This window comes from Centruroides sculpturatus, unplaced genomic scaffold (genome assembly GCF_000671375.1).
Source record: "Centruroides sculpturatus isolate CEXI.00-Female unplaced genomic scaffold, Cexi_2.0 scaffold1067, whole genome shotgun sequence".
Taxonomy (NCBI): domain Eukaryota; kingdom Metazoa; phylum Arthropoda; class Arachnida; order Scorpiones; family Buthidae; genus Centruroides; species Centruroides sculpturatus.
Genome location: NW_019385388.1, coordinates 83,126 through 96,589, shown reverse-complemented (window position 1 = coordinate 96,589; position 13,464 = coordinate 83,126). Strand labels below are relative to the sequence as shown.

Below are 13,464 nucleotides of genomic sequence, written 5' to 3'. Positions count from 1 at the left end.
AAACTCGAAATCTTCCAGGCTACAGGTGAAAAAACACATTATATCTGTCTTCTCTTAAATGCATTAAACACTATTCCAATCACATCAATTGAATCGGAAAGGGCATTCTCGGTGGCAAGACTTTTCATTACTAAAATAAGAATTAGAGTGAGTGATCGGAGTATTGATCATCTTTGCTTTTTAAAATCTTATAAAAGTTTACAATATTTTGTATTATATTTTATTTAAAAAATGAAAATTACCTTCTAAGTTATAAGTTTGATCTAAGTTCAATTTTTAATTTTTAACTCAATTCAAAACATTTTTGTTGTTGTTGTTGTTGTATGCAGTTTCTAGCGAACTTTAATAAATTTTTTCTATTTGTGAAAATTTCTACGTAATTCAAAGGTAATTTTTATTATATATCTTACACAGCATTATTAATATGATTTTGGATGATACAAAGCTTTAAAATTACTTTAAAAAATGAAAAATAATTATATCATTTAATTTCAAGATATTTTGTATACCTTAAAAATAATTGATTCTATCCCGGGATTTCCCGGGATCCCGGGAAACAGTTCACTTTTATCCCGGAATCCCGGGACAAGCAAAAGACCGGGAAATGAGAAACCCTACTACTGATGGTGCTATGAAAAAAACACGAGCATTTAGCTACCTTTTCTACACCATTAATTATATCTTATTATTTATTGTTTGTGGTGTAGGGATATTTTTATCGCTATTGCAGCACATGCGGCTAAAAATTATCTTCTAGTTTTAAATGTTTCGGTATTTTAAAATACAGTGGAACCTCGATTATCCGGACTAATTGGGGATGAAGGTAGTCCGGATAAGGAAAAATTCGGATAATCGAAACAAATACTTTAATTTGTCTTTTAATGATAATACAACACATTTTCTTTTCGATGACATATCGGTAATATTAAAAATAAATACTGTACAGTATTTAAATCGTGATCAAATTTTCAAGAAACAAACGTTCGTATTGAATTTGGACTACTACTGACCAACGCTAACAGACTACCTATTGTTTAAAATGCCCTCTGGTGGCGCGAGAAGACGGATTTTATAAAATAAAAAGCAGTCGAAACTGCATTTTTATGAATAAAAATTTGACAAACTATTTAACGATTTACGACGAGTAAAATTTTTTCGTCGCGTTCGCGGCTTTTAAGTAATGCGTAAACCTTCGAAACGCGAGGCATAGGCGGTGGCCCACGTCGTCCATGCCTTACGCCGCCCTTGGTCATAGAAATAATGTAATTTGAATATAAATTATTTATAAATACGTATGTCAAGTTATATTTTTATTACTACGTAAAATATATTTAAGAGTTTACGACCACTGTGCTGGGTGAGACATTGTTGAAACAAAAAAGTTATGCATTCCATCACGTACATAAACAGTGTCGTAATTGGCCAAGTGCAAATCAGCAAATTCGTAAAATTTTTGTTTATTTTGAACAATACGGATAATCGAAAATCCGGATAATACAGGTCCGGATAATCGAGGTTCTACTGTAATTTTAAGCGTTCCATATTCTAATTGTACTGGTCAAAAGCCTGAAGTAGACCATGATTATGGTCGAAAACGTTAGTTTTAATCAAAATTTGTTGTTACTGGGATATTATAAGCTTCTCCTGTGTGGAATATTTAAGATTAATTAGGTTTCTTATGTTGAAATATAGTTCTACTTTTTCGCTTGTGAGAACGGGAAAGGAGAAATTTACGAATAAAGATTTGTAAAGATTTCGCTTGTGTGGAATAGATGACTTTTAACTTATTGTCACGATTGTTAAAATTTCCTCGACAACAAAAAATTTTCGCTTTAATTCGGTTGAAAAGATTTTATTATATCTGTCACGAAAAATTCGTCTAAATCAGTTTTGAATGTGCCTTCTAAATGCGAGTTCTAACTCAGTTTAGAAATGTAATGAATAATGGTGTAAACTCGCGCGGTTACTGATTCAATTCAAAGAACGAATCCGAGTTCGTATTCGATGCGGACACTCGTAATTATTCAATGCATTCTAGTCCTTTCGACATAATGTCTGCACATCGATTACTTATGTATATATTTTTGCTCTAATAACGGGTATTACTTCCTACTTACTACATTATGATTTACTTATCTAAATATATTAAGGTTGTTTTCGTCGTCGAGCTTGTCATCGAATGGCGCTCGCGTGCTTCCTGATAAATTATTTTTTTTTGCGAAAAATTCGCTGAACTTTGGAGACATCATTAATAATATACATATAATTTTTATGGACGTTAAATAATAAATGGTTTTTAGTAGGTCCGCTGCTCGTTTAAACTCAACGGTTTGTGCAATATCCGCTATTGGTCTAGATTCGACCAATCCTGTCGCGACACGAGTCGGCGATGACGTTTTACCGAATTATAGGAGTTTTTTAGCGTGTTTGTACGAATACTGTCGCAATTTTTTCGTCGTGTTATAGGAATCTGAACTATAGGAACCCGTGTTATGGGGAGTCGACTGTAGTTCGATCGATTCTCAGCAATTCTCATCATTCTCAACGGTAGTATAACAATTACTATGGTTGTTGAAATACTGAATATAAATGGGATTTGCTTGAAAAATCTGCGCGGGCGAAGTCGCGGGTAACAGCTAGTTGTAATATATAAATACAGAAAATTTTAAATTAATTGTAATCGTTTTAATCAGGATTTTTCACGAAAGCGAAATTTCCCTTCGATTTCTAAGAGTGACGAGCAATTATTTATTGTGACATGGTCACAATGCCGAACTGCAATTTTTAATCATATTTTTCCTTTATTTAATTTAAATTATATGCTCTCCACCTCAAATTAGTAGTGTCTTTCGCCTGTACATCACACTTCTCCTGCTAGAAATAGAGTCGTGCCGGTCATCTATCTAACTCCTTAGAAGGAAAAGGATTTGAACTGAAACATTATAGTTAATCGGGCATCCTGTCTCAACGCATTCCACATCTGGTCTCCGTTCTCGAGATTAATTAAGGAAGGCCAGAGACAGTGGCAATTTATAGACCTGCAATTTTTTTCAAATTGCAGCCCAATAAACGAAAAGTTTTTAATTAATAATAATACTGTAATTAATTATAAAAATTGCCTGGATGTTGGTAATATTTTAACGACATATTTATATCGAAAGACGAGATTTTATATAAAGTCGAGGGTTTCTATAGTAAATGAATTTATAATGCATTAATTTAATGTATTATGTTCTGACGTCTTCGATCGAATGTCGAACGTCGTCTTCTGTTAAGGGAGGAAGAGGATTTTCTTCTTTCAATTGTCGAAATCTCATGGAATTTTCCTTCACAATGCGCCAACTTCGCATTTGCTCGGGTCATCTAAACATAAAAACGAAATTCGTCGCATAATTTAATAATTTCAAGGTAATTATCAATCTTTTCAATTAGTAGCCCTGTTTGGACTAAATAATAGGTATTTCAGTGCAGCCTATTTTTGATTAATTCTGCAAGCAAGTTAAAAATTTCAGAGAATTATATGCTCTTTCGCTGAATTGGGAGAAAATAATTGGCAGATTTATTTAAACTCTGTCCATCCATAAGGCATTTCGTAATCGTATCCATCGTGGGTTCGGCTAAGTTCACAATGGGGCGGGCGAGTAGTGAGAGACGAGGCCCGACAAATTTGATATGACCTATTCACAAAAAATCCCTAAGGTTGCATCGAATTGGTGATAAGACAACGCCACACTCGAGCGATCTGCCACAAGGGAACAGCTATTTAGGTGTTAGACGGGTGAAGAAAACACAGAAAAATCCACGCGACAAACTATCATTTTCGATAATTTCATCGACTCCGCCACTGGTAGGTTCTCCAGACCAAACAAGGACGTTACGAGTGTTTACCGCAGTCAACACTCGTAACATCCTTGTTTGTAAACCCATTCAAGTAGAGTTTCGTCAGTCCACAGACATTGATAGAACCATTAATCGTCGATCCTCGTCCTAGCTATGAATAATATAGCAAATTATTTCCGCCTAGCATAATCACCGGAACAATTAGTGACGAGATATCTCGTGGGGATTAAGCGTGCAATATTCGTCGCAAAATTTTCCTCAACTGTAGAGTAGGGCACACTCAATCGTCGTGATATCGCGCGCGACTACAGCCGCCTGAAGAAATTTCCTTTTGTTGAAATTTTCGCCAGCTTTTCCGATTTGATACATCTTACGGAGGACCTTTTCGCAAGGACTTTGAACGTCGGAATTTCTCGAGTGCAGCATAACTTTGCTATTTCTCTAATAGTAAAGCTTAACGGGCAATTTAAACACCGTGACTTGTCGATAATTCAAATTGAACACGCTTTGAGACTGTTTATAAATTCTAAAGTTGTTCCACTACTTAGGTAATATGCAAATTTCAGAGAAATTAGTGACAAATTTTTCTCTATCGGAAAATTTTAAACAAAACCTTTTCTTTGCGAAATTGAAATCCCGTTGGCAATATATAGGCCTACACATTAAATTTGGTTGCATTCGATCTAATAATTATTTCTAAACACCCGTTTTATATACAGAATGATTGCGATTAAATAATAAGTACTGTGTTGTAAATGTATTTTTTAGAAATGAAAATAAGAATAAAAGAGAAGATTAATCTACCTTCTGGATGTCGTTTACACTGGCGAATTGGTCATCTCGGAGAGTGTCATCTTCGAAATTATCCGTTTCCTTGAATTTAAACGAAAATAATTAAAGGAATGCCGAAGGAATAATTGAAGGAATAAAAGAGACTTAACGAATACAGACCGAATAAAATCGACTATATTCCTCTTTTGTTAATAAAACTTTGAGCCGATTATCCAGCGAATGTAACGTTTTCTTATCGTTCTCTGTAAAATGGTAGCTCGCCTTACACTGTAACAACTTCTGCAGATAGTTGCCCTATTAAATATAATATCTCATTTCTATTCTCTCCGATGGTTTCTTATTTTTAAAATTAGTGACTGATTTCTGTAATCTAGTAACTACCGATATTACCGGAAGTTCGGTACGAAATAACAATAGGAGACTTACGTTGGATATTCGAACTTTAACTGCTGTTACAGCTTAGGAGACTAAAATCCGATACGATTATGTATGGTGTTATTTACAGGAGGCTTTAAGTGACGCTTGAAATATGCCACTTAAATCTCCTTTTGCAATTACACCTAGATACCGAAACTTCGGTATTATCGAAAGTAGTTAAAACTAGACCTTCAGTTATATCCAGTATTTGTGTATTTACACACCAGAAAATGTCTGGTACGTAAATATACACTAGACGTTTTCTGTTAAGAAATATTTACGTCGGAAAAACGTTTCGGTCACTTTTCATTTTTCTAAATAGCGACAAAGTTGACGAAAAAATATACAACGTGTAGTCCCATTTAGAAATATCGCGCAATGTTTCCAGTGAAATTTTAAACGTTTGTTCAAAAATTCCCTAGATTTCTCGAGACGTATATTACAGTGTAATTGCCGTGATTATACAGAGGCTTATACAAATGGCATAAGTTATATAATAAAAGTAAATAAAAAGCTTATTACATCATTAAATTGTGGCACGACTCGCAATTTGTTTTTAAACCGGTCCGTAACACAAAGTTTGTTTAGTTGTTCCGTAGTTTTCGGGACCCGCTTTAAGGTTTTTTAAAGAGACAATAGATTTTTTAAAACTTTTTCCGCTCTGTGGGAACTAAGAGGGCCTCTTTTTTAGCAATCCTATTACGGGTTAGTCCGGGCCCGCGGCGGAGTGGTGGGGTCACGAGAAATGGGGCTCGACTTATCCGGAAGGATCCGTCCGAATTTGATCCCGGGTCCCTCGGAACCGTAGCTACCACCCTAACCGCCCAGCTCTGTGGCCGTCAACGGTTTACTCTTTAGACCAGCGTTTCTCAAAGTGGGCGATAACGCCCCCTTGTGGGCGCTGGAGGCTTTCAGGGGGGCAGTAGAAGGATCAAAGAGAATTGGGGGGCGTTAAGGAAATATAGAGGGGCGACGGCAGACAAATTCTATATATAAAAATTCGATTTTATATATAAAAATATATAAAATGTCAACATTTTATATATTTCTTATTTTTTATTGAAGGTCGCAACTTGAATATTTCTAACACATTGACTCTTATTTTAGCTCAGCGTTTCTCAAAGTAAGCAATAACGCCCCCTTCTGGCGCGATGAATAGATCTATGATAGAGGCAGGGTATTGAACGGTGACCAAAGGCAAAATTGGGGCTGATAAGAGGAAACATTGCGTTTAATGGTTTCCAGATGATGAGAACAATGTACAGTAAGGGCACAAAGTGTGAGATTCATAGAAAAGTTTTCCTAAGAATATTTCCAATCCTTTTCTCACACAAGAGAAAATGGGTTAGGGGCGTTGGGTATAACTTTATGGAACAAAGGGGGCGGTGGAGCGAAAAAGTTTGAGAATCACTGCTTTAGACGAACCGTACAGGGCTAGAACAAGAAATATACGCTTTAATTTATAGTCGGATTAAATTAATAATGAATAAATATATAACCTGTACTTGTGGAATTTCACCCCTGGCTTGCCTATAGATAAAATCATTTTGTTGGTTTCCTGGAATTTTCGCCTTCGTCCTTCGCCCACATTCAAATTTTCCCTTTTCCATGACTCGCACTCGTATCCACGGATAGAAATCGGCACCTTCCATAACTGATATTTTTTGACACCGCTCGGCCAAATAAATTTCATAAAAATCTTCGATTTCACGACTGTATTCTAATTTACAGTCGAAAAAACCACTACCGCGAGATGTTTTCTAGTAGCGCCCTCTGCTATCGATTAAGAGAAACAGGCGTCTTTGGCTAATTTATTTTTTCCGTGCAATTTATCAACCCCATAAATCCTAATTTAACGAAATCCGAATAAAGCGGAGGAGTGCCTAAACGGGAAGAATTCGGTACGGTGCGATTCCAATTTACACAGGTTTTACCGTATATTAAATTATAAGCACACTTTTTAATAAGCAACATTTTTTTGCAGAGCTTACGTAGTAAAAAATAGAAACTGTTTAACCGGCCGCCATTCGCCACAGTTTGTTATTCCGAAAACGAAAGAATAGCGATAATCACCGAATTTGCGGCTTTAGGTTCACAATTCCGCACAAATTCTTCAGCCTCGTTACAAATTACAAGCAAAATGTGTCGAATAAAAAGATGTTTAACGAGTTACCAGCTAATAGTTGTAACCAATTTTGATTGCGTAATTATTAACCAGCTGCGAGTACTGTATTATAAAGCCTGTAGATTGTTCTAACAGCCTGTAACTTGTAAATTTTACGCAACAAAACCCTAAAGCATCGTTCGCGATTAATCTCGTTCGAAACTTAGTACGAAGGGGAGTCGTTGTACGAGATCCGTTTATAGTTTAAGTATTGTTTCGAATAAAAGAAGAGTTTCCGGGCCGCGAAATTGGGCGAGGAGCCATAAAAGTTGATCAAAAATCAAAAAATAAAAATGTAGAGATAGTCGAGTTCCTTATTGTATTATAAACGTTACATATTTGTGCATCAACAAATGCAATATATACAGGTCCTAAGTCGTTCTCTCGTACACCTCGACTGTTTTAACATTATTCTCGCACGCAATTGGTTTCTTGCAGATAAAAATTGTTATTGTTTGCAGATAGACTGTACGGTTTTTAACGGATACGGAGAATATACCTACGTGTAAGTACTTTCAAGTCATTCTATGCTTTTTGTGTTATACCTTCTTTATATTTAAAACTGATCGGTAATTTCGAATGCAGTCGAGTTCGAAAATGAATCCGTAGGAGTTATAGTTTATTTCTAAGTCCCTCCGAGTTATGTTTTCATACATTAATGAAGTCTGGAGGAATCGCGTAATTAGAATAACGTTAAATTCATTTCCCACGTTTGCCTCTCTTAGAAATATAAAGCATGAAAATAGACGTAGCATATTTGGTAAGAGTTTTTGTTATAATATTACTTTTATTATATTACGGGACGGTAAATGAATACCATAAATGAACTTAATCGCCGTAATGAGGGAACGGCTTCAAAAATATTAAAGTCGAAAACTAAGCAACTGTCCCGAGTGTTCATTGAGTGATTTTAATGGTCGAATATCCTTTTTCACGACTCAGTTTAAGCAAAAACGTGCCGAATCAAAGAAGATGCGGGACGGATTTTTAAATAACAATAATAATTGACTTAAAACAACAATTAGCATCCTATGTTTAAAGAAGAGAGGGAAAATACAAGGACGTCCACGGTTATCTTTTGAGGATTTTTCGGAGTAAAAAAGTAAACATTTACGTTTCGGTACTTCTGTTGATGAATTGACGTACGCAACTCGGATGAACTTAAATTCTTCGGGTCGAGTCGACGACACACTGGATTTGAAATTGATAGTATTGATAATAAATTCGAAACATATCGTATCGATACTGTAAGATTACGTGTGGAGAAGTATTTTTGACGCTACGCTGCCAACAGTCCACCAGCCGTTCGAGGGCCAGAAATGCCGACAAACTCATTATTACCTATTGGACAATTAAAAACGTTAAAAATAAATATGCAAAATTTTCATACAAATGCAACCGTGTAAAATTCAACGACAACATTTTAACTTTCTACGAAGAAAATAAACAAGTCCTGGAGATATTGTTGCCAGCGAAAGAAGCTCCAAATAAACAAACAAGCAGTAATTAAAATTGCCTCAAATATTAATATAATTTACAACAACGTTTTAATTTTTTATTATAAAACTTTTCGTTTAAATTCCGTTCGTTAACTGGTTGTAACCGAATCCAAAGCATTTTACTGTTTATCTATACTAATATTATAAAGAGGTCATGTTTGTAAGTAAGTTTGTATGTAGCGGGTAATCTCCGAAACTACTCGTCCGATTTCAAAAATTCTTTCACCAATATTTAGAATGGAACCTCGGGGTGGACATAGACTGTATATTATTTTGTTAAACATTCGTATAAATTAAAATATATCATCCAGGGTTAAGGCTTTTATGTCCAACAGATGGCGCTACGAGTACGACGCCCTAAGTTTGCTTTTCTGTGAAAATGAACTAAAGCGGATCATCTATCTATTCATATAAATAAAAATGTAATGTTCGTTCGTGCCTGCCGATTCCTTTCAAATTTTGACAACGCCGCATTCGAATACGCGCGTGTTTTTATATAGTATACGTGTCGAAATTCAACCCCACTGAAGGGAGACGGTTAGGATTAAGGCTTACGGTAAAGAACTCCGCTTCTATTTATACTATTTTAGATGCGGGTTTTTGCGTTTTTGATTGCGTTTTAATGGGGTACGTCGAGAGAATGTACACTAAAAAGAGATTTTTCGAAAAATTCCCCCGACGGGGAAGTTTTATACATTTATAATATTAATAGATACATTTTGAGCCACAACAACGCGTGGCGGGGTCTGCTAGTAAAGTATAATTTACATCGCCTTTCAAAGGTCAATTTATACCACTGTAGGCCTCGACGAAATTTCGTTTCGATTCGTAATTTACGGATGACGAAATGGCATTTCCGTCCTCTAAAATTTTACGAGAAGGAATTGAACTTCTTAAATATAAATGAGATTGTATTTATATCATTAAAGTTTAGACGTCTTCCGGCATCTTTTTAAGTTGGCCTAATGTATTTTATTCTTTGCGTTGTTATTCCATTTTCCTTTCGATCGATAAAGTGGAGATTTCTGCTTCGTCCTACATTCGGATAAAAGCGTGGGCCTATTTAAAGACGGGTTTATGCCCGTTTCGCTCCACTTACTTATTTATGTAACTCCCAAAATAGATTACGTTATCGATAAATTATTCCCCTCCCCATTTGTATCCGGCGACGACCATAACAGAAAGTAATTATTACGTATCCGAGTCGACTTTATCAAAAAGGCACTCCGATTATTCCTTCGATAGGATTTTGTAGAAAATAAACATTTTATTTACTTTTAAAAAGTAATACCGAAATGTCCTATATTTCAAAATTTAATAACAATACGTGCAGCCCTTTTGGGTTTTTATTACTTCGTCTAAGTGGAACTTTTATTGGAACAATCGAATATTGTAAATAATGACGTATTGTTGCGTCATTCGGTTTGGTAAAACATTTTAAAAAAAACTCTACTATTGTAATATGGATTTCGCTTAACGATTCGTCGCCTTAATTTCTCCGGAGATTTAAATCCGGATTTAAATGCCGTTGTCTTTCTCTCTACACACAATAGGCGGGAGTAAAATGTATTGTTTTGTTCGAAACAGCAATTAATTTAAATTCTTAATAAGTAATAACCTTTGTTTTTCTTTTGTAGCGAACGAATTGAGAAATTTATGCCGTTCGAATCCGTTTTATTTCCCAACGGATCCTTATTTTTCCCCTAATATTTGGCATTAATGTGGACACGGACGTGTTTACTTAACGTAATGTACAGTACCTAACAAAACAATGAGTGCTTCTAGGTGGTAAATGCTCGAGTAAACAAACCAACGACGAAATCAGTTTGCTTACTTAACCGCTTGCCATCTAGAAAAATCCAGTATTTATAAGAACGATTCGAAGACGACCAATCTCTTTCGGCCTTAATACGAACAGATATTTAAATTCCAAGAAAGATTCCCGAGCTTGGCGTTACTGTCGCCCGCAGTAATCTCTAAGCATTGTTTTTAATTATTTAATACTAATTTATAATATAATTATTTCGGAATAGACAGGCGAGAAATAGTCACTGGAGGAATTTGAATTTTGAAGATAAGGAGTGTGAAGTTTTCGTCCGCAGCCAAGAAAAATCCTCTTAAGTTACGCGACAGAACAGAATATAACGTAAAATAAAGTGGTTTATTCTCACAAAGTGAAGCTCTAAAGTAGTTTTCGCGCCAACCGTATTCCCGAGATTTCGACGTCTATCAAAACAGTTCCATAGATTTATCACTCCGCTGTTTAAATCGAAAAGTTTGCTTTGGTTCGACTAATCCAACGATTTTTTCCTGTCGAGAGAAGAATAAAATAATGTCATCGCCTCCCAGCTATCCGCATTTAAATCTCTCGAGGAATGTTTGCCATGTAATCGTACGAAAAGAACATTATAAGGATCGGCAATTTACTAAATATTTTTAAATAGTACGGACGATGGTCGGCGCAATCCATCTAACTGATCTTCGTCAATACGGAGAAAGATTCTAAAATTCAGAAACAATAACATCGGAGCAAGTTTTGAGGGATTTTAAAAGTAAAAACCCGGTTAAAAACAACGGAAAAGACGAATAGATAGGGTGGCATGGCAACGATCTGCCGAGGAGGGATCCTCCAGGGAGGACTGGTGGAAAATTGGTTCCTACTTAGACACGAGAAGTCCGAAAAATTCCGCTCGACCGGGCCAAAACGTAAATCCGCCACCAAGTACGAGTGTTCGGTGGTTAAAACGATAAAAAGAGCGAAGCCATTTAAATCCGAAGAAAGGAAACAAGAAACGAGAACGCGGAAGCGAATAATAATCAAATTCATCGTTCGGGTCCTCGACTTAACGTTATCCGCGATAAAATAAGGCCGCGTAAAAACGGAGGAGACCGGCGACTAAAATATAAAATGAATCGGACTTGACAAAACTAGTCGTTAATTAAACGTTAAAGAAAACATTCTTCCCAGTCGAATAAAATAACGTTGTAATTCAGCCGGAAGAGAGTTTTCGTTGGCCAGACAATAAAACAATTAACAACTTATCGGCATTAATAGTAGAAGTAAGTGTGAGCCGCATGGACCGTCCACCCGACCTTAAAAATAACACCTTTCTCTCAAATTTCGCACTAAGCCCACGTTAATCGGTGCAAGCCGAGTTTCTTAAATTTAATACGTTTATTTTGCCTTTTTGAATCAAATGACAATAAAATACGCCTAAAAAAGCACTTTCGAAAAACCAGAAATATTTTACGTGGTTAGAAAGAAGACAAAACGAGAAAATGAAACATACGATGGTAGTTTTTGACGTAACTCTGACAGTTTGGCGGTTTTAGAGTAAAAACTCGTTGGTTTTTTAACCAATCCTCTAGACGGGGATCTGTAACCGCCTTTAACCCGGCACACCGGTCGTTGCGCCAAAATCAACGGCTAACGACGATTTCTTTTTAAAATTCTTCGACTCCCCGAAAATTACTCGATCGACTTCCCAAGTTCGTTGTTAGAATTCACCCGGCTCTTACCTCTTCGTAGCGTACGAAAGTAAATTTATTTATTTCGTACGGAATTTTTAAAAACCTTTTTCCAAATATTGTGACATTTACCAGTTAATTTTAAATTATATTTAATTAAACGCCAACAATTTTAAAAGCTTTTAGACGTTTAGAAGAGGAAATTTACCTGGCTCCATCTGTCGGCACCGTCAAAGACTAATCTATAATAATTCCGATTAAAAACGACTAGGCCAATTAAAATGTTCCCGCTATTAAATACGAATGGCGGACGTTTTCGTAAACGAAAAAATTAATTCCGTTATTGTTTCGTTAGAATAGGGCAATCCGTGTGTGGGAAAATGCGCTCGAACTATTCGACTTACTATTATTAAATCAAATACGGTACCTTTTAATTCATTAATACTATTAGAATTTTCATCGGGTTACGCGCGCAAGTATACCGAAGTATCGTCGGAAGATGGCGGCCCGATCGCGCGCCTTTAGACAAGTTATACGGTTAATTAATTAAATTAGTCGTCTAAACATAGCCGTTAATTGGGCATTTATTTTAAAATTCGGATATTTTTATAGGTGGACGGGTTTTAAATTTGTTCGAGCGCCGCCGACAATTTCTTTCCCAATCCGATTATCGTTAATTAGCGTTAGAAAGGAAAACGTCCGGAATTTGATTTTAAATTTTTAAATGGAATTTCGTTTCCGGGGTCGAAGGCGACACAAAGGAAAAGTTTCTCTTAAATATTAAATTTATTAAATGCGGTCGACCAGGAGCAAATCCCGATTAGCGCGGCTTAAACTCGATTTACGAGAATTTTAGCATTTCCCGCTCAAATTTTAAAGGCGACGAATCGAGCGATTTAAACTAGAGAAAAGACAAAATGGAAATTATTTACCACAAAATTGTTTACGCAACCGGTAAATTGAGAATAAAGGTTAATTAACGCGGCCGAAGAACGGAGGAACGTTCCGTTTTAGAAAAAAATTGTATTTTTATAACTGGAAATAAATTTAATTTAAAAGTTTAACAATTTTAATTATTCGAAGAAGAGAAAATATTTTCTCGAGTCCGACGTAATATTTATGGTTTATGCCTTTTCGTAGCGGTAAAACGCGATTAAACTCGAGTAAAACCAAGAAAATATTTTAAAAAGGGCCGAGAAACGAAGAATCGAGCCCGCTTCTTTCCCACAGTCCGTTTTCACCTTTTTCTCGGCGCCATTTTCAATAGACGACGGTAGAAATTTT

General features: G+C 35.8%; 1 protein-coding gene across 2 annotated transcripts in view; it reads right to left on the bottom strand.

Annotated features, from left to right (window-relative positions):
* Positions 1–6,790, bottom strand: part of LOC111638418 (SWI/SNF-related matrix-associated actin-dependent regulator of chromatin subfamily B member 1-A-like) — a 40,875-nt gene extending 34,085 nt beyond the window's left edge. Inside the window, exons 1-3 of one of the 2 annotated variants that reach the window (XM_023384127.1) lie at positions 6,549–6,790; positions 4,792–4,926; positions 4,645–4,713 (exon numbers count right to left, since the gene is read on the bottom strand). In XM_023384127.1, coding sequence (XP_023239895.1) covers positions 4,645–4,713; positions 4,792–4,926; positions 6,549–6,701 — 357 coding nt within the window. In that variant the 5' untranslated portion in view covers positions 6,702–6,790. The remainder of the gene's footprint in view (positions 1–4,644; positions 4,714–4,791; positions 4,927–6,548) is intronic. The other variant, XM_023384128.1, reaches the window with a different exon arrangement.
* Between the last annotated feature and the right edge of the window lie 6,674 nt (positions 6,791–13,464).